We start from the raw sequence: 22842 nt of genomic DNA on the forward strand, positions 1-22842 counted from the left end.
GTTGATGCTCAATGACCAATGCTTTCAGGAAAGTAAATTTGTCAGGAGCCTACACAGATGGAGTTTAGTTACTGTGATGTAAGGTGTATGAAATACTTAAGCTTCAAGTAACTGCATCATTGAATTTAAACTTTCACTACATAACAATACATAATGCCTATTAAATGAAACTTGTCTTATGTTACTATAATTAATGGGCTAGGTGATTAGTATGTAAAATAAAATTTAAAGTACTTGATAAACAAACATTTGTCAATAGTGCATTATGACATCTTGTCATGTCTACTTGGCACTTTTCGTCATTGAAGCTGGTTCTTTTCTCTGAAAATAGGCAATTGAACAATACTATCACAGCCATAAGTTTTAGTGTTAAAAGTCAGTAGCATTAACAAATTGCCTCCTAGAATTCTTATTCTAAATTGAAAATGTGTAGTTCATGCTGAGATTTCTGAGACTGTAGGGTAGTGGGACACAAAAAAGATAACTACCCTACATTCTACCAGTTAAGTAATTTACTGTGAAAATATATGATCAGAAGGAGATATAAAACCTACTCTGTAAAGTGAGTTTTAAACAACTAGTCCCCAAAAGCATCACATAAATTTCCTTAGCTTAAATTTTTGTGCTGTAAACATTTCAAATAAGCTCAAACAATCAACAATGAAAGAATTAAAATATGACAGAGTGAGCCAATGGTGGTAACACAGACTTGTAACATCAGTACATGAGATGTAACTCCGGGAGAATCAGATGTCACAGGTCATCTTTAGCTACCTGAGTTCCTGAGCTTTTGGGTTATGTGAGGCCCTATCTTACAGAAAACAAAAGAAATAAATCCGAAGTTTTAATATGTGTGTGTGCATACCTGTATTTAGAAGTATAAAGTTTAAACTATGTGTTGTTGGCAATTATTCTTATTATTCCTTGGTGTTTTCATAGGTTGACAGTGGAAAGAATCTGAGTGGATTGAGGCTTTTGGTGAACTTTAGAGGCATGTATCTTTATGTTTTGAGTTGGTGGAGTTTTTTTGTTGTTGTTGTTCTGTTTTGCTTTTTGTTGTTGTTGTTTGTTTTAACAAAAATAGGAATCTGTACATAGGCAATGATCACCTCAGTTCTGGAACATGGGCGTTACACCATTATCTATACAAACTAGACAATGATGCCTTGGCACAGTATTTCTTACAGGCAGGAGCCAGTTTTTCAAACAATCTCCTCCTCTTTTTCACCCCTCAGTTTCTGCTTTGTTTTGATCCTCTTCCACTGAAATAGTAGACACAATGACATTCTGACTTTGAAATGATACCTCTGTTCCTGGGGGCGGTGGTTTATAGAGAACAATCGCAAGTCCATTGAAGAATATGGTGATAACTTTACAAGTAACACCTAAATACAAAACAAAACAAAACAAATGTCAGGCTTTGGACCTTTACTGATTAATAAAAAACAGTTTCCAGCATGTAATCCTTCACAAATAAAACATTTCCTATTTTAAATAAATGATTATAAGGAATAGTAATTCTATAGTTTCAAATTTTATACCACAAGAGAGGCGGAGTAGGATAGTACACACCAGTAAATCACAGCATCCAAGTGGCAGAAGCAGGAACTTCACATGAGGCCAATCAGGGCATTACAAGGAATTTCTGGGCAGCTCAAAACAGAGCAACTCCCTACCTCAAGTTAATAATAATAATAATAATAATAATAATAATAATAATAATAATAGTAATAATAATAGTAATATTGTAAATGGAATAGTGTATGCAATTTAATGTGTATGCAATTATTTTGTTTCCAAACAACAAAAAAACACATAATAACAATTATTCTATTCTTGAGGTTAACTACAAAATTAGTGTTGTGTTATGAGGAATCAGTAATCCTTAACTGATATTTCTTTGCCAATTTTTGTTTTTCTTTTTGAGACACTATTTTGCTATATGGCCCAGTTTAAGTGATCTTGCTGCTATTACAATGTGCAACACTGCACTCAGGCTTTGTATCACCTTTCTAAACTTGTAAATACATACCATGTTTATGGGAAAGAAAAGCAATCAAAAGTCACTAGTGACATAAAATAGCTCACCATCTTTAAAATTGCATAAAATAAAGTTCATGTCAAAAATTTTTAAAAATGTTCAAAATAAACAGGCTTTAGAGTTCTTAGGCAAAGAACTGGTTATGAATAAATCATATTTCATACTTATCCTAATTTATCCTGCCACATCAGCTAAAACCATGATCTATTCAGACCTACCACATAAGTTTTGATTTGACTTCAAATAATTCATTTAAACTCAACTCTATAAATATTAATTCTATCTAGATTAGTTAATATTTGCTCTCATTGTGAGTTTACATATTATTTATTTATTCAGTAGATATTGTGTTTATATAATTATGAATTCAGACAGTATACTGGTTTATATAAAGAGTAAAAGAATCTGTCTTGAATGTATTGTTAAAATAATAGCAATGGAAATCAAATGACATCTATGCATTTTACATTTCTATATATATACATATATGTGATATATAATTATATGTGTATGGGAATGTACATATATATATATATATATATATATATATATATATATATATATATAGTGTGTGTGTGTGTGTGTGTGTGTGTGTGAGAGAGAGAGAGAGAGGGAGAGAGAGATTCTTAGCCCCAGCTGACCTTAAATTCTTATTATACAACCTAGGTTGGACTCAAGCTCATACCTATCTGGGCTCAGCTTCCCATGTTCTAAAATAACAGCTGTGTACTAGCATGTCCCAGTAAGGGTTCTTTATATTCATGTATTGCAATGTCTTGCATTGATATGAAATGTTCAAAAAAATCTTCTTAAAAAGCACATGGTATGATATACAGAAAATGAAAATCTTATTCTTCCTCTACTTAAGAAGACTGAAAAATTCAGAGGATACTTGAGCCTCTGAAATCATGTTGGTAGATTCTTTTATCTTCAGAACTGCAGGATGGTCCCACAGGACTATCTGAACACCGCACCAAAACTAGACCATAAGTCATTAACAAGATGTCTACTTACTTATAGCTACCAGCATATGTGCCATCTTGATGTTATCATAAATCCAACATGCTCCTTTTATTCCACATTCATTGACATCCCACAGAACACATGTGCTGTCTATTATGACACCAAATATAATTGGCCCAGGTATTGTGCCTAGAGGAATTAAAGGCAAAATGAAAATAGTAAAGAATATAGCTTATAATATAGGTTTCAAAACACACACACACACACACACACATTTATATAAAACAAATAGACTTTACTCTCTATCCACATACATTAGCTAATTCATATCTAAGTCAAAGGGATATAAAAACCTTAGTCAAAATGTTTAAATAATTATATGTAATTATATTATTTCTAATCAATTTTTAAAAATACTTTAGTCCTAGGGCCATTAAGATGGCTCATCAGGTAAGGGCGCATGCTCCCTGGTCTGGGACTCTGAATCGGATCCCCAAAAACCACATAGTAGAGAGACCTGACTCTTGAAATCTGTCTTCTGTTTTCTATATATGGCACATGCATACTTCCAGGCACACACACAAACATATAGTAAATAAAGGTTTTAAAAATTGAAGAGAATTTTACTCTTATGTTGTGTTAAGAGTTTAGAAAATATGCTATTTTAATTGATAAAAAAATCTATAAATAGTAATAAGATACCATGTAATGTTTGATGATCTAAAAAATCATTAAATTTAGGCAAATGCAGTTATATCTATAAGTACATTGTTTATAGTAAAAATACCTTTCAAAATCCATTCCCCTAGCTTTACAAATGTTAGTTTAGGGCTGGAGAGATGACTCAGTGGTTTAGAGCACTGACTGCTCTTCCAGAGATCCTGAGTTCAATTCACAGCAACCACATGGTGTCTTACAACCATTGCTAATGGGATCTGGTGTGTTTAAAGACAGCTACTGTGTACTCATATACATAAAATAAATAAATACATTTTTAAAAATGTTAGTTTAATAAATATTTTAGTTCACTATTTTCATAAGGTAACAAATGGCTACATCTTTGACATTGGCTATGATAGAGTTAGAAAATAAAAAAATTATTTTTGGTACACAAAGAATACTGTATAAACTACTATATTCTTTATCTGTACATTTTGTGCCTACACACACACACACACACACACACACACACACACACTTAATGTGGGCATGTGTGTATAATGTTACATGAATATGTTTATCCATGACCATGTCCGAATATAGACACATAGGATAATTTCTTACACACAGACATATGTATACCAGTGAACTTCCCCATGTAAGTATTTCTCCCCACCTTTATATATTCCACATGAATGAATTCAAACAAATGAAGACTGAAAGTATTTTAAGAATTCATGCTGAGTATTCTGTTATTAAATAAAAGGTGGTGAGAAAACTATATACTGAGATTCATAATTAATATTCAAATAAATCAGGCATTTCCTTTAATGTTACATCTGCAGTGGCATTGGGAACAGCAGATAACAAGTCAGACAGCTGAGATGTGAGTTCCTGTATTCTCATTTATGTAGACAGTGCTATATCATGGATATTAGAAAACTTTTACCAATGACAACTATGCCTTCTTTATTCTTTATCATTTACTTGGTGTGCAACATGTATGTAACATATATGTAACACCAATGTAACATATATGTAACATGTAAGTAACTCTAATGAACCAAAACAGCACATTCTAGTATTTTTAAATAACATACCTAACAAGCGAAGAAGCATGAACTGCACTCCCAATGCTAGAGACCGATGTCTGTGATTAACACACCTTCAAGCATATTCAAAACAAATGAGAAAAAGATATCAAGCTATACTTTAATTCTAGCCATACTTTCAACTTCAGTTTAGCATTTCTACTCAAGCAAATATACAAATTTAAAATATTTTGAAAACCTTACAAGTAAGTTATCCTGGGATTACAAAAGAAAAAATATTATCAGTGGTAAAGCGTTACATGTAACAGCAAAAAGTTACTAGCTTCTGTGGCTTGAACAAAGAAAAATGGGGCTAAAAGCATTCAATTACAAGATTTATCTTTCATAAAACCCCTAAATCAATGAGGCATAGGGGCAATGAACCTCAGCAAAATAAAAGTCCCGAAAGACAAAATCCCATGTAACATCGCCGATGCTCTGAGACTGGGAAGAAGAAACAATGACCTCTCTCTGTCTTCTGTCTAGAGTACTTAGGTATGAAAAACAGAAAAGACATACAAATTGGAAAAAAGAAACAGTCTCTGTTTTTAGATGGTTATGCCACCTACAAAAAAAAAAAAACCAAACAAACAAAAAACCAAACCTCCACAAACAAAACTATCCTCATGAATCAATGAAGTTAATAAATTTGAAGATATCAAATCAACATTATCAATCAGTTACATTTCTACTCATTATGAAATATCCATAAAGGAAACTAAGAAAAGAATCCCGCTTACAATAGCATCAAAAGGTAATTAAATATCTTGGATTAAAGAAATGGGATAAAACTCTTGGATATTAAAATAATATAAAACTGATGTTGGAAGATGGCCCACATACAGAGAGACACCTTAATGTTCATGAATCAAAATAATGTTGTCAACATGCCCACACTATCCAAGGCAATTAGAATAAAATCTCCATCAAAATGCTAATGAAACTTCATAAAAATAGAAAACATAACATTCATATGGAAAAGACCCAGAATAGCTACACCAATTTTGTTCAATAAGAACAAAGTTAGTGGCATAATATTACCAGATTTCAAACTACAATAACAAAGCTATAATAATAAAAACAGTCTGAGTCTGGCATCATAAAAATATACACAGAGATCAACAGAACAGAACACACACACACAGAGATCAACAGAACACACACACACACACACACACACACACACAGAGAGATCAACAGAACAGAACGCATACACACACACAAACACACAGAGATCAACGGAACAGAACACACACACACACACACACACACACACACACACACACATGCATACATGCACACATGCAACTGATGTTTGACAAGGATGTCAAGAACACATAGTAGGGGTAAGAAGATCATATTTGGGGGCTGGAGAGGTGGTTCAGATGTTAAGGGCACTGACTGCTTTTCCAAAGGTCCTGAATTCAATTCCCAGCAACCACATGGAGACTCACAACCATCTGTGATGAGATCTGATGCCCTCTTTTGGTGTGACTGAGAAGTGAGAGTGAACTCACATAAAATAAGTAAACAAATAAATCTTTAAAAAATAAGAAGATAGTATTTAATAAATTTTGTTCAGAAAATTGTATACTCTATATTTACATGCAAAATAATGAAATTGGACCCTTATCTCAAACTGTATACAAGCCACATTTAAATTGACTAAAGACTAAACATAAATACACCTATCCTTGTAAAAAACAAAAACATAAAGTTCTTGATATTCATTTTAGCAATGACATTTCTGGCTATCATACCAGAAACATAAGCTAACAAAGCAAATAGATGCAAACAGGACCATCCCACCATGCTTCTGCACAGCAAAGGAAGCGAAGTTAAGAAACAGTACAAGAAAGCCCTGGTAAAGGAGGCATCTCAGAAGCACTCCATTCCAAAGAAATCATAAACAAATAGCATAACAATGAGAAAAAACTTCCAAAAGTAAGACAAAAGATCTGAGTGGGCAGTTCTCCAAAGAAGACACAGCAATGGCCGGAAACTGTGGGAAACAACATCAAAGCCAGTAGTCATGAACAAATGTCCCTCAAGACCCCAGGAGAAGACTTCTTGCTCTCATTAGTTCACTTCTTATGATAAAGTGAAGCAAAATGCTCTTGAGGAAACGGGGAAAAGCAAGCTAGTAAGAAGACTCAGTGGATAAAGACGTCTGCTGCCAAGAGTGGTGAACCAAGTTCAATTCCCAGAACAGGAGGAGCAAAAGAGAAAAGTACTCCTGAAAGATGTCATATGACTTCCACACACATACCATGCTATACATGTACACATATAAATGCACACAAATATATAAAAATTCAAGGTGTTTTGAGATGTAGAGAGAAAAGACATGATTACAGGAGGCCAAATCCAATGAATGGTTAAGTCTTACAAAGGTTGCAAAGTTTTGATTATGCAAGTTTAACTCTGGAGATGGAATACATAGTGGGGCAACTGAATTGTACAGAAAGGTAGAATAGTCTCAACTCTGTAGCAAGTTCAAGACCAGTCTCACCTATGTGAGATCCTCCATTAACTCTGATCCCTCCACCCAAAACTTGTGTTATATATTGAAATTTGCTAAGAGTGGATGTTACTCATTCTTACCACACGTGTGCACACATATTAAAGGAGACCTGAGAGATGATCAATTAGTTTGTGGTAATAATTTCATGTTGTATGTGTATTTCAACATATTGAATAGTAACACATATAACTTTACTTGACTAGTAATTGCAATGCATCTGGAAGGCAATTAAATGAAGCTAGCATTTGTCCTACCAAAAGTCCTACCACCCTACCTTTATAAGTTGGGATCACAGACATGTAACACTATACGCATGCTTAAAACAAACAAGCAAACAAACTTTTTTTGTATCACTATTAAATAAGCTTTAAATACTATCACTTCTAACATTGAGACTGAAATCACACAGATAGCACAGGGATATAAAGTGAGGATACAGAAAACAGATTCTGGATTCAATAATAGTAATAGTTCTTTCTTTAATAACTATTTGATGTCTGACATCACCACATGAGAAAAAAACATCATCACATGACAGAAAAGTCAGGTGAGATAAAAAAAAAAAAAAAAAAAAGGTGACTCATCTTTCTAAGGAAGTATATAAGCCAGGCAGGGGGGACACAAGCCTGTAATCCCAGCACTTAGGGGGCCACAAAAGAAGAAGAGTGACTGCAGGTTCAAGGCCAGCCAGGGCTCGATACTGAAATGTTAATAAAACTATGAGAACAAACAACTAAGCAGTTAAAAAAAAACAGTCTGTTATATAATTTATGTTTCTCTTTGCTAAATAACTCTAATTTCCAGTAGAGCCATGTTAACATTTAATATCATTTACAAACTATATACTTTCCACTTATTAAAAATACAAACCATAATGGGTGAATACTAATAATGGCCTAAAAGAGAGAAATCCTACTGTCTGAAAACAGGCAGTAACCTTCAGATGGAAGGTAAAGACTCTCGTAGAACAGCATTAAACGGGGAAAAGACAATAAGCAATACCCCCAGCTAATTCACAGATGACAGTGAGCTTCTTAGCATTTTGTAGAAAGTTGATTTGCCAGCACCCACTCTTCAATTTAGAAGACAGACTGTGATTATGCCAGAAGACTTCCCCACAACTTATCAAAGTTCCAGCTCACCCTGGTGATGTGTGAAACCCACAAAGGGACTAATGCCCAATACTTGTGACCTGGGCAATAGAAGATGTTTCCTACCTTCGCTTCTTTAAGCCTCAGGCACCTGGCCTTCTATGGAGTCTGAGAGTCCAAGATGCACCAGGCAGGTATTGCTCAGATCAATAAAAGTCTACTTGAACCTCTAAGTTCACAACATGCTTTTCTTGGAAATGCAAGCTCTCAAGTGCAGTGCTTACCTCAATATAGACACAGTTATAGGAGTGCCTGCCATAAAGGTAAAGATAACTGTAATGAAGAAAATGCCAAGAAATATGGGCAAGTTTGAACACCGAGTTCTACATTTTCCAGCTTTAGCTTCAAAATCAGTATTTTCTGCAGTGGACGTGATTTCTACTTTCCTTTCTATACAGGAACAATTATAATATACCTGAAATTTAAATACGAAAATGTCAAAGTTGTTGTACACTTTGAAAACATCTTTGTATCATCTTGTCACTGTCTAGTCTATAGGGAGTCAATAGTGCTGAGAGTCATTAGACCTTGTAAGAAAGGAAGCAAATTGTAACCAGCCACATATATGAAGTACCTGTATTTGACTTTGTGGCTGTTACTTCAGCTCGTAGCCTATTATTGGCGCATGACATAAAACAACTTGACAAGGATATAACAGTTACACACTTCCTCTTGGTTCTGCATATATTACTTTCAGTAGACCATAATTGCCCAGATAATGTCTTCCTTCTAACTCTTCTTTTCCATTACAAGGGGCACAGAGGCATTCATTCTGACAATCTCATTATGTGAGCTAGTTTGAAAGAACAAACACTATAATTTTGATAAGTGCCATGGTAAAACTACCTTATGTGCACAACTTTAACAAAATGCTGCTTTTAACCATAATATTTTAAGTACAATTTTCTGAACTTTTGATCTACCTTATAGAAGGCAAGTTATCCTTTTTATAGAATGTTTATGATAACAAAAAAAGGAGTTAACATAAATAGCCCATTGGTTATTTTTCATATACTTATATATAGGCNTAGGTGTATGTGTATAGTGTCATAACATTGGTTACAACCAAGAAAGATCATGTTTTATCTGAATAGAAAGATAATCAGTTATTTATAAATTTTATTAAGTCCTAAAGGCATTGTATATCTCAATGTTTATCTTTAATGTAAACTTTTTACACATTTAAAGCATCAATAAAATCACAGTGAGATGAGAAGTCAAAGAAAGCAGTGTTTTCAGGGTTCCAAGGGTAGATTCTCTATATTGAAGCAGTTGTGCTACCAGTGGCACTGGTTTCAAAAGAGTAAATATGCAAACAATGCTCTAACCTGAGCTATTATATAGTAATAATCAGATGTATATTAAAAATTAAGTCATTCATTCTAAAGACTTTAAATTTTTTTTGACACTTATTATTTACTGTGGTTGAGGGAGTCTGCTGTGTCACAGAACACATTGAGGGAAGGTGACAACTGGTGAGAGTCTATACCTTCACCATGTGGGCTCTTGTATTCAAATTAGCTACCCATGCTTCACTGCAAGCACTTGCCCGTTGAGACATGTTAGATGGCCCAACTTGAATACCTTAAGACAAGAAACTGACCATGGTATTTTCTGTCACGCTCTCATTGAAAATCTCAGGTGAAAAAAATGGGACAGAACTCTCAGCCAATGCCAGTTTTGCATTTGGGTAACTAACAGAAAATGTCATTTATATTGCTGGAAAATGCACAAGCATTTATCATAAGAAAAGTGTGCCTCGGGCTGGACAGATGTTTTAGAGCACTTGTTGCTTTTGCAAGAGTCGGGTTTAATGCCTGTACCCACATGGTGGCTCACAACCTTCCAGAACTATAGTTCCGAGGGATCTAACATCTTCTTCACTTTCTCTGGTACACACATGGCACACATTCCAACTTCAGGAAAATACTAGTCAGTCAGCTACCGTGTAGGTAATTCTGACTCTATAATGCTGCCAAGCTCACTTGTAGGATTTTTATTCCTGACAATTGACATACTATTAAGTTTTATCAAGGCGCTTGAAAACAAAGCCTTCCAACTTAACTAGAGTAAACAGCCCCCCATTTGATGGCGAAAGTCTTAAGCTCTCTGACATTGTTTTTTATCTTTTCATTTTTAGAAAGGGTCTCACTATGTCAGCTAGGCTGGCTTCAGACTCAGAGATCTGCTTCTGCCTCCTGAGTGCTGGAAAACAAGCAGATTTATGCCAACGCTCTAAAAGTACTTTTTTTTTCACTCTCCTGTATTAATTGTTGTCTCCAAAGCTTACTGCCTGTCTGCTAACCTAGACCTAGTTCTGGAAGCTTCCAGCCTCCACATAATCTTATCTAGGCCTAGAATGTGTTCTACTTCTGAGATTACTGCTAAGCCCCTCCCTTCCTACTTCTTTCTGATCTTTAGCTGGTTGATTCAACTCAGCTGTACCGGTTTAAACTTCTCTCCAAGGTGACTAAATCAACCTGCTTTTTCTTAGTTTCTGACTGAATGGCATTATATGTCTTGTTCTGTCTTCATCTGGGTCTAGCTTGTCCTCTCTTCAATCTGTCTCTGTCCAACCATTCCAGTAAAACTACCTCCTTTCCCTCCCCCTCTCTTTGCTTCTCTCTCTCTCTCTCTCTCTCTCTCTCTCTCTCTCTCTCTCTCTCTCTCTCTCTCTCTCTCTCTCGTCTATACCCTGAGAATTGTGCATATGCCATTCTGTCAAATCTTTCTCTGATTAGTCGCTTTGTCTGCCACTCAGTGAGATGCCACTGTCAAACATGAGTACTCATTTCTACAAACTAACTTTACCTTCATCATTTGGGATTAAAGGTATGTACTAAGAGTTGAGCTACACCACAACTAGAAAGAGCTTTCTTCAGTCAATAGCCAAATTTCAGGGTTAACAGTGTGATCAAATATCCTGCAACACAAAACTGTCCCACCCAGGGATCTATCCCATAATCAGCCACCAAACGCAGACACTACTGCATACACCAGCAAGATTTTGCTGAAAGGACCCTAATATAGCTGTCTCTTGTGAGGNTATGCCAGTGCCAGGCAAACACAGAAGTGGATGCTCACAGTCAGCTATCGGATGGAACACAGGGCCCCCAATAGAGGAGCTAGAGAAAGTACCCAAGGAACTGAAGGGGGCTGCAACCCTATAGGTGGAACAACAATATGAACTAACCGGCACCCCCCAGAGCTCGTGTCTCTAGCTGCATATGTAGCAGAAGATGGTCTAGTCAGCCATCATTGGGAAGAGAGGTCCCTTGGTCTTGCAAACTTTATATGTCCCAGTACAGGGGAACACCAGGGCCCAGAAGGGGGAGTGGGTGTGTAGGGGAGTGGGGGGGGAGGGTATAGGGGACTTTGAGGGTAGCATTTAAAATGTAAATGAAGTAAATACCTAATAAAAATTGGGAAAAAAAACATCCTGCAACACAACACATGCATACAGAATAGGCTATGGTGGGATGGAGTCCCCTGGCTCAAACTTGAAAGGCAAGCACTCAGTCTGCTAAGATAGGTGCTTGGTTTGTCTGAAATTATTTAATTATATTAAGCAGAAATTTTTGGGTAAACTAAGAGAGATTAAAAGTAAATTTATATTTGAGGCAGAATTAATGATTTGGATGTTTTGTGAAATTGGAAAATAATTAGTCAGTTTCATTATACTTCTGATTAGTAACCAATGCTCTCATAATCATGCCGTCATAATGTACCTTATAATTGAGAAAAAAAACAAAGCAATATAAAATATACTATATTTTCCATGCTGAGTTCAGCAAGAATTGCCTGAGAGACATGAAGGAATGGGTTTGAAGAGACCAGGGCTGTGTAACTGAGAAAGGCAGGCAGGCAAGGAGAGAGAAAAGACAGAGTGGCCCATTAGGAGAGCCAAGACAACAGTCACAAGACAACAGTTCACATTACTTCATTGGGGTAAAGAGGAAACATGGATACCTTGGGTTTCCTGTTTGAAACTGAGTTTAAACAACCTGCAAAGCAGGGAGAAAAATACTGGATGCCATCACTTCCACAGAGTGGGTAATAGTAGGACCGCAAACAGTTGCAGTTGGCATTACAAGGTGCAGTCAAATTCCCCATTTCTCCTGTTCTGTAAAATAAGAAAAGATAGATAAAGTAAGATTTTTCTGCGACATTAACGTCTAAGAACAATTCAGAAGCAGTTGTATTTAGTCAGCCACTCAACATGTAAATGCTAAATGCATAAAGCACAATGTCTGCTTTTCCATGAGATTTTTAGTATACAGCTAACCTACCTCCATCCATAGACTGAAATCTTGGAGGAAAGGCGCTATCTTACTCAGCTTCATGCTCCCATGCCTCAACACAAGGCCTAATTATCACCTGTGTCAGACACATTGTTCAGTGAATGGGGAAGGCTCTGGGGAAGAACACGTGATTAGAGTAAGCCTTTAGGGGGTATGTTGTCAGATAAGGGGTATGAATCGTTTTCACAAAAGGAGAATGGAGTGAATGTCTCAGTAAATACTGGGATTTCCTGGCAACAAACTGTTCTTGGTTCTACGGATTCTCCATCAAGAGGTTAGCAGTATCCCCTACTTCTATCCACAGTTGCAAGTAGCTTTTTCTTTAATTATGGCAGTGAAAATATTGTTAGACCTTTCCAAACATCCTCAAAAGGTAGACAACTTTTTGTTTAATAAAAAGGTGAGTAAAAATCATGTTGTTTAATCCATTCATATCATTATAAAATCTCTTACTTTGCAAAAAGTAAATTTCCTAATTTTAGAGTTGGTAATATTTTGATTATGCCCTCTCTTCCTGTCAGTGAGAAGTCCTAGTACATAGGGCACAGAAGTTCTAATATAAATGGTCATAGAGGTTTCAATATAAAGGCTTAGTTCAAAGGATAATTTCCAGTGCCTCACCTATTCATCCACTCTACAATGTTTCTGAAGAAGGCATTAAGTATGCCTTATGTTGACTAAAGTGAGCATGAAGCTGAATGGAATAGCATCACACTTCAACAATTTGAGTCCAGGGATTGAGGTGGGTCCATTATATCCTAATCTGGGACTATGGTTTACTGATAGGAACAGATGCATTTTACAAACTCCAAGGCAGGACAACTAACACGAGGGAAAGTTTGAGGAAAGGAAACCTGAGATGCTAACTCCTAAGTGAGTCGTAAAGATGAGCAAAATTTACCAGATAGTGGGTAATTGGAAAAAGGAACTAGGGAACAAGAGAAATGGAAACAGTATTTGAAACAGAAAATGAAAAGGTATGTTCTTATAAGAAGTCAGGGTCCAGATTAACAGTTGTCTCAAGTGCCTTGTTAAAATAAATGACTGCTAACGATACAAATATATGTTATATTCAAGTATGATTTTGTCAAAAAGCTCATCAAAAATGTTTTCATATGCATATGGTATATGTGAATGTGTGGATATATGCTTGCATATGTGTAGGTGCACATGTGTGCATGTGACTAAGTTTAACACTGAGTACCTTTCTTGGTTACTTTTTGAATTGAGACAGGCTCTCTCATTAACCCCAGAGATCTTTGATACAGGCTGGCCTAGCTAGCCATTTGCTCTGGGGATCTACAGTCTCCATATTCCAAGTGATGGGATTAGATGTGGACCACCACACTCATCCAACATACCCATGGATTCTCGCACGTGCTCAGTGAACATTTCTCCTCTAAAGTTGCATGGAGTATGAGCTTGAGGGAAGAAGACCAGCCATAACATCCAAAACAAGTGATCAGAATATAAAGAGAAACTGAAATAAAGCTTGATTATAAGAAAGATTGGAGAAAACTTTTGAACACAGAATCAGTAATATTTGTTAATTGATAGATGGTATAGAACCATTTCCAGGAATTCAAAGGCACTGCTACTATCTAGCAGAGGAGAACCCAATTCTGAGAAAGAGGTAACCACTATGGCTTTATACATATTAAGAGTCTCAAGTTAGTGGACAACTGATCAATGGTTAGAAATTTTAAAATCCATTTGCATCCAGATTTAACAGAAATCAAGATAATGACAAGATCTGCCACCCAGAGTATAAACATATCCCACTATCAGATACTATGACACACATTGCAAAATCTAGCTATAACATACACACAATCTCATACCATTTTAACTAAGTTTACAACTTTATGTTGGACTGTATCTGTTTCTGTCCTTAGCTGCATTGAGGTTGGATAAACCTGAGAGTAGGTGATAAGTGGAGGTCTTGGGAGGTAGTTTCCTTCATGATTGCCTAGTGAACTTCAGATATGCTATCATAAACAGAGTGGTAGAAACCTAGCTGAACGAGGAAAACAGAGCCAGTGCTAAGAGAGAAAACAACATTCATACAACTGTAAATCAATGCTTCCTTGGAAGGTAAAATATGTAAACCAGTGGACACATCAAAGTACTTGAAAATCATATGACAAACTGGAAAATAATGGTACTGAAGAAGTAGGCAACAATGTTTGTGAAGGAGGTAGATCAAGATAGAAGGTAAAATCTTAGTCAGCAAGAGGTAAAAGGGAATGGAAATCAAAAACTAGTCTTTACAATACTAGGAAAATTGCAGAGGGATACAGCCCCCAAGCAGGATAACCTGAGTCCACATCTTAGCAGAGAACCAACTCCCACAAGCTGCTTTGATTTCTTTGCACACATACACACAAATAAATTAATAAGTGCAAAAGATTGTAAGTTATCTGTCCTTCTGAGTGGAGTATCTCCTCATACAGCTATGCCCTGCAAAACGCTGCCTTGTGCCTTTGCCAAGCACAATTTTATTATTAAACTATTCTAGTCTCTGCCCACAAAAAGCTTACAGTGGTCAACAAAAAGGAGACTAGAGAAATACAGTCTTTGCAACTCGGGCTAGTACTAGAAATATTGTTTCAATTGAAAATTTCCAATACTTAATTGGCATATAATTTACTGAACATTTATTGAAAATATTCAACGTGCGAGATGGCATTATGCAAAACACAGCAGGAATATTGACAAAAAAAACATACTACCTATCATCAGTCAGTGTCTCTGTATTTTATAAAAATTTGCCCGTATGATGAAAAGGAAATTATTAGAAAACTTGTAAGTGTTTGTGAGGTATTTTCTTTCTTTCTTCCTTCCCTTCTTCTTTTTTTTTTTTTTTTTTATTATTTTTCTTCCGAGATTGGGTCTCTTTACATAATCCTGACTATCCTGGAACCTGCTTTGTAGATCAGACTGGACTCGAATTCTCACAAATCCACCTGCCTCTGCGTCCAAAGTATTAGATGAAACATATACCACCACACCTTGCTTGCTGGATGTATTTTCAACATTTCTATTTCTTTTTTTTCCTATTTCTGGAAATGTAATTCAAATTCCCCTCAAACTGGTGACTTAAAGTGGCCTTTATTTCTGATATCATGTATACCCCTCATTGTATGTCCTTTCTTTCTGCCACCTGGCACCCTGCAGTACCTCATTTGCTCCTCTCCCATAGTGGTGTACCCTCTCTCCTTTTCCTCCTTTGCAACTCCTTAAAACCTTTAAACTCCAGTTGCTTTTAAGTCACAAGCCTTTCCTACTTACAGTCAGATAAAATGGAAAAGATTTCCCTTAGTGACTGCTACAGAACTTTCTAGAGCTCCAGTTACATAACCCATTGTTCACTTGATGTTTTGTTTTCCAATGTCTGTTTTAGAGGAAGAGTTTATTGTCCCTGTAAGAGGAAGCATGAAGATGTTTGGATTAAATGTAATGGAGCTTAACCAAACACTGATTTAGAGCACTTGGCATCATATTAACGCAAATGACAGACATGTGAATACAGCTACAAATCAATATTGTTGTTATTGGCAAACTTTCTTAAACAAATTTAGTGCCATGTGAATGCAGTATTACACAAACCTATTGAATCTCATACCTGAAGTGACGCCTCCCTCAAAAGCCACACATACACAGTGAAAGAAAACACAGGACCCCTCATCTGCCTAATCTACCACTGCTGGTGTAGGACTTCAGCGGAAAACCAGCCTGACCAAGAAAACTGGTTACAGGGAGAAGCTTGTCTGCAGGACCGAATAAGAAGTTATTTGTTCCTCTAAAGTAAACATAAATTTCAAAGTAAATAGAACAATCAGCATGATGCAGGTTTACATTTATTTGAATGTATTTTTTGGTAGAGTTTCAACCCAAATAAGAATATTTCATCACCAAGAATTACTCCTATTCTTAAATGCTTACATTAATAGGAAAGTAGAATGTTAAATCCTCTCTAGGATGTTGCCATAGTCTGCTCTTTGTAGCTATAACAGAATGTCCAGGGTGAACAATTTTAAAAGATGAAAGGTTTGCTTGAGACAGGGAAGAGTACCAGAGGATGGGAGGTCCAAGCAAAGGGAAGTGGACCTGCTTAGCCTCCGATGATAGAGGAGGCCATCAAAAGATGGGTTAGAGAAGACAAGCCAGATGAGGTGCTTCTTAGAAAAACATTAATCCTAAATCTGGGGGCTCCTAATCATTTCCTAAAGTCCTTTTCTCCAAGTACCGTTTGCACATAGATCTGGAGACTGTTTCCAGAAGACAGGATTTTGGAGAATATATTCAAACTCTACCATATATGAATCCTTACAAGAGAAACTCCCTGTAATGTTCTATTTCTCTTTGAATGCCGGAGCTAAGCACAATTCCCTTAATCAGCTTACTTACTGAACACCCATAGCTTTCAAGATGGTACTAAATATTCAAGTTAAAACAAACAAAAACAAAACAAAGTCCCACGGTGTCACACTGAAACAAACAAACAAACAAAGGGGATCTAAATGTTTTAGAAAGGCAATTCCTAATCATGTATATTGAGAAAGGAAATACTTGCAACTGTACACATAATCTCTGACAGGAATAAAAAAAAAGCAATGAAATATATTTACCCATTATATGATTCAGACACACCAGCAAATGGCTCATTTTCACATTTTGCATAAATAAATACAAAACTCAGCACAAGTGCTACTCCAGATGTACATAAGGCAAACTTCATTGTATTTTTACACTTCATTTTGAATTTTGAAACAAGAACACCACCTAAGATTTGACCAAGAGCAGCTCCAGGAATTAAAACAGCCCCTAATGAAAAGTAAGATAATGAAAAACACACAATTATGCTCAGTAACTCATACTGACAGCTGGAAAACATCAAAACCAGCATCTCCACAGCATCCAGATAAAAGCATTTACCTGACATAAAAACACATGCACAAAAATGACATCGATGCAGGCAGCGGAAGGTTAATCAACTTAAGTGTTAATATATTCTTAGTCCAGTTTGGTCTGTCATAAGTCGATACAGAACACCGATTTCAGAGAATCAGACACTTCTACCAAAAACTTTAAAGTATGGGCTATCCAAAATGATGTACTCTCCTAATAAAAGCAGCGTGCTTATATAGAATCAGTGTACTAAGGAGTTAGAAAAAGGGGGGATGGTCTTTTACCTCCAAGAGTAGCTGCAAAGCTCGATGTCAATCCAAATTGATTTTCTATAAATTTAGGTAAAAATGTGGCAAATCCAGTAGTAATTAATGCTTCAGAAGTGGTTGATAGAACTAAACATATAAAGACTGTATTCCTCATCAAATTCTAAGGGAAAAAAAAACGCAGTTCAAGTGAATACCTGTGATTACAGTGCAAAGTGTAGCACTGAAATACAAACATTTAAACTACAATGTTCCCTCAGGCAGGAAAATATAATTAAGGTTAATGGATAAGCACACACACACACACACACACACACACACACACACACACACAGATGAGGACATTTGTATGTGGAGCACCTAGAGATCTGACAAATGACTTACTACGTGGGTCCATTATACCTTTATTTCCCTCAAGAGCCCAGCATAGGAAGGAAAAACCTCTTTGGAAAGGCTCTGTTTTTCTTGGATTATTGTAGATGTCTATACTATAAATCCACCTCTCACCAGATCATTTAAAACATATTTAAATTCCTGAATCCACTAAATGGGGAACTTGAAACTGACCATGGATGAGTATTGTTTCATAATTAAAGTAATTAAGTCTTAGACAGGGTTTTACTTCTGTGAACAATAGACACCATGACTAAGGCAAGTCTTAACATTTAATTTGGGCTGGCTTACAGGTTCAGAGGTTCAGTCCATTATTATCAAGGTAGGAGCACAGCAGCATCCAGGCAGGCATGGTGCAGGCAGGGTTGAGAGTTCTACATCTTCATCTGAAGGCTGTTAGCAGAATACTGACTTCTAAGCAGCTAGGAATATGGTCATAAAGGCCATGCCCACAAGGACACACCTACTCCAACAAGGCCACACCTCCAGATAGTGCCACTCCCTGGGTCATACGTATACAAACCATCACAGAACCTTTTATACAAAGTTAAGTAACCTTACATAGGTATCTATACTGCCAATTCTTTCATAATATTATTTCAAGATCTAACTGATAGATAAGAATGTTGGTTGTATAGTGATAAGCATAGCTGCCTGCTAAAGATCGATGAAACCATTCGTGTACCCACACAAGGGAGAAGTACTAACACAGGACCTCTCAACTTTCAATAGAAAGAGGGAATAATAACCTGAAACTACTGAAACTAAGGAGGGGTGACCCAAAAGGAAGGAGATTTAAAGACAGTTAAATTTAGAGACAACTGATCAATGGATGACATAGGGGAATTAGCATGGAATAACAGACTATATGTTAATGAGGAGCCACTGAACATTTACACTGTCAATTAAATAAATCATACTCTTTCAATTATTCTATTCTGGAGCTCAATCAGAAAAATTACATATAAAAGCTTCAATAGTAATAGATAACAAAATAAGTTATAAAATGATACCAGTATGTTTACTATTTACTTATAAGTGTATACAATATGGAACTGGAGAGATGGCTCAGGGATTAAGAGCACCGACTGCTCTTCCGAAGATACTGAGTTCAATTCCCAGCAACCACATGGTGGCTCACAACCATCTGTAATGAAATCTGACTCCCTCTTCTGGAGTGTCTGAAGACAGCTACAGTGTACTAATATATAATAAATAAATCTTTAAAAAAAAATAAAATAAAATGATACCAGTGTGCATACTATTTACTTATAAGTGTATGCAATATATATACACATATGTAAGTACTATGTTCCTATGAGACACTGGTTAAAACTTACACACACACACACAAACACACAAAGAGATAGACGGGGGAAGGGGAGAACTGTTTTACCTTTACAGCAGTTGGAAAATCTTTAATACTTTTTCCAAAATTTTCATCCGTATGTTGAAAGGAAGTACTATTATTTTGATGAGTCTGGGAAGTTTTGCCAGCTTGAATTTTTGCTGTCCCTAGGGGGAGGTAGAGTAAATGTGCTTTTTTACTATTTAATCAGTTGTTAAATATGCTTACTCTTTAATTGATATACATTCTATGGATATGTAAATTTCACTAGAATTCAGGTTTTTTTTTCTTTTTTTCTGTTAATTGAGAGGCCAAAACCTACTCTATCTTGGGACTAGTCTCCATCTTTAAAAATAAAACAAACACAAAACAAAAACAAAAACAAAAACAAGGCCTGAAAACTTGGTCCAAAGTTGAACCTAAGCTGTACCCAAGTACCAGGAAGGACCCCATGGCGTATCCTTGGCCAGATTACTCCCCATATACTTCCTCACAACAGTTAATCAAAGATTAGTCTGATTGTTTCATATATACTTTCAGACAGTTCATATATTGTATAGAGTCTTGCTTCAGAGCCACTTGTCAGCTTATAATAGTCATTCAATTTGATGCTTGCAGGATGGATGCCCCCCCACACACACACCTTGCTTCATTTTCTATAAAACCTAGTCTCAGTGAGAGCTCGGGGTTATTTCACCAAACTGTCCTGTGGGTTAGCAGTAAGCCCAAACTCGAGTTTACACTGGAAACGGCTCCTTGGTGGTCTTTTGGGGTTCATAAACATAATGAAAAGTATAAATATCTATGCCTGTAATCAAACTGTGCTAAGGGCTATTTAATTCATTAATATGCATGAAGGATGCCCAGGTACGATGGCTCTGGTCTCTAATCTCAGCACTTATCGGGATATGCCAAAAGGACTGGCATGAATCTGTGGCCAGAATCAGCCTGGGTTGAAACCTTGTTTAAAAATTAAAAAGAAAAAAATACCCACTAAAAAAAAATCAAGTTCCTATCCGTCTAAACATTAATGTGTAGTCAATCAATTATAATTTAATAGCACAGTCTTGTTCCAACATATATTATTTTTCATCTGAAGTCTCCTAATAGTCTTTGTTTATTTGGAATTTTTTTGGGCAGTCTTTATAGATTAAAATAAATGTGTGGCTGTTCTTTGTTGTTCACTAAAACAATAAATAAGCAAGAGCTTGGAAGAGGAAGTACTATTTGCTGTCTGCCATCATGGCCCTTTGTTTTAAAACACAGCTCTGTGAGTAGATCTGAGAGAAGCATCCTCATGTGGCTTTATACTGGGATAGCCTAGAAGTCACCACTGAGTTCACTTGGTTCCAGTGTGTCAAGTGTTCTTCTGTCAAATTCTACCTCTTCCACCTTCCTCTACCCACCTCACACACCTCAATACACCGCCTTATACTGCCATCCACTTCCAAAACCTTTGTTGCAAATGGCAATGAAAGGAAGTAAATGCTTTCAAATTTGAGAAAAAATGCTTTAGAAGCAAGATCTCATAAGAAATGAATATTCATTTCTACTGAGTTTTTTCAGACCGTCTAATATTGAAAACCAGCTTACAAACTAATGCGGCAGAATTACTTCAAGCAAATTGAAAGAGTAAGTAGTGGGACAGTTAACAATAATTAGCTTGAATGATTTCACACATATTGGTCCTTGAAAATTACTGATGAACGCATATGAAGTAATAGTTTACAATTGTGTCTTGTATGTACATGAGGCAAGAATTACAATAAAACACAAGGTCAGTTTCAGTAAAGGATAGTCCATAGTACTAAGTATAAGTGCGAATTGTGAATACTAATTTATTTTTTCATAAGAAGTTAGATTTCAACACTGCACTGGCAAGCATGTACATCTATGACAGGAATAGGGTGATTTTAGAGTTCTTATTAATTATCTTGAAAACAACTGATCTAGACGTACAGTATAGCTCTCTGAAATTATAGGAGATGGATTTACCTGGTAAATGCTTTGGGAAACAGGAGAAAGGCATTATCAAAGACCAAGCAAAGAGCCAAGCTAAAAGGAATCCAATCCACCAAGCCCCCAACCACCGAGGATCATCCTCAGTCAGATCAGAACTATAAGGATGGGGGGAAAAAAGAGTTACAACTCATTCAGTATTCATTAGCACTCAGTCACTACAATCACTTGTCTTGTAATTCAGGTGCAAAGGGGTAGGCTCTTACTGCATCTAAAATTGTAAGGAAACCATCACAATGAGTCAAATAGCATGCAGACATACAAGTATAAAAAGAATTAAAAGTAATGGTCCAGAGAGCATCATAAAATGGCAATCATGGGAGAATAGACAGATGACTCAGTGGTGAAGTGCATTTCCTGTTCTTGCAGAGAACCTGGGATTGATTCTCAGCACGAATATGGTGGTTCACAATCACTTGTAACTCTAATTCCCAAGATCTGATGCCCTCTTCTGGCCACTGCTGATACTAGGCATGCAGATGGTACACAGCCACATATGCAGGCAAAATGCTCATACACAGAGAATAAAAATATATAAATCTTTTTAAAGCAGCATATACAGAATCATGGTTTAAAAACTTTAACAGTAAATATAAAAATGACAAATACTTAAAAACATAGAAAATTTCAACATATTATTTAGTTTTCTTTTTCATTTATTGCATCAGACTGAATATATCTCACAGCAAATCACTGAACTATGCTAAAAGTACCATATGCTTCTCTAAATTATTATTTTAAATTTTTATGATACTGTCATAATTTAATATCAATAAGTATTTCCCTCAGACATATCACTCTGACAGACTTCCCCTGATGTTAAAGTCCATGAATTCAAAAGCTGACTATCCTTTCCCATGGAATGTCCCGTTGCAGAACTAAGTTGGAGAATACATATCATAAGTTAACACAAAATGTGAGGTATAAAATATAAGTATTGGATAAATAATATTTAGTATCATTATCTTGACTTCCTTGGTTATAAAAGCAACATAATTTTATTTTGTTTTTTATAATATTATCAGAGCTATCAAGGAACTATTGTCACTCAGCTACTTATAAGACAATACATGCTATCTATCTGCAACCAAATCTACTAAGAAGCTAATTTATTATTATTATTATTATTATTATTATTATTATTATTATTATTATATTATTATTATTATTACAT

At 35.9% G+C, this 22842-nt stretch overlaps 1 protein-coding gene across 1 annotated transcript in view; it reads right to left on the minus strand.

Annotated features, from left to right (window-relative positions):
• The window catches only part of Slco4c1 (solute carrier organic anion transporter family member 4C1), a 53187-nt gene continuing 30345 nt past the window's right edge, over window positions 1-22842 (minus strand). The window contains exons 5-13 of the mRNA XM_021198931.2: window positions 21645-21766; window positions 19698-19816; window positions 17927-18071; window positions 17363-17558; window positions 12400-12553; window positions 8655-8845; window positions 4765-4829; window positions 3056-3193; window positions 1-1385 (exon numbers count right to left, since the gene is read on the minus strand). Of these exons, the coding sequence (XP_021054590.1) occupies window positions 1225-1385; window positions 3056-3193; window positions 4765-4829; window positions 8655-8845; window positions 12400-12553; window positions 17363-17558; window positions 17927-18071; window positions 19698-19816; window positions 21645-21766 (1291 nt within the window). The 3' untranslated portion in view covers window positions 1-1224. The remainder of the gene's footprint in view (window positions 1386-3055; window positions 3194-4764; window positions 4830-8654; window positions 8846-12399; window positions 12554-17362; window positions 17559-17926; window positions 18072-19697; window positions 19817-21644; window positions 21767-22842) is intronic.

Source organism: Mus pahari, chromosome 5, assembly GCF_900095145.1.
Source record: "Mus pahari chromosome 5, PAHARI_EIJ_v1.1, whole genome shotgun sequence".
In the NCBI taxonomy this organism is placed as follows: Eukaryota; Metazoa; Chordata; class Mammalia; order Rodentia; family Muridae; genus Mus; species Mus pahari.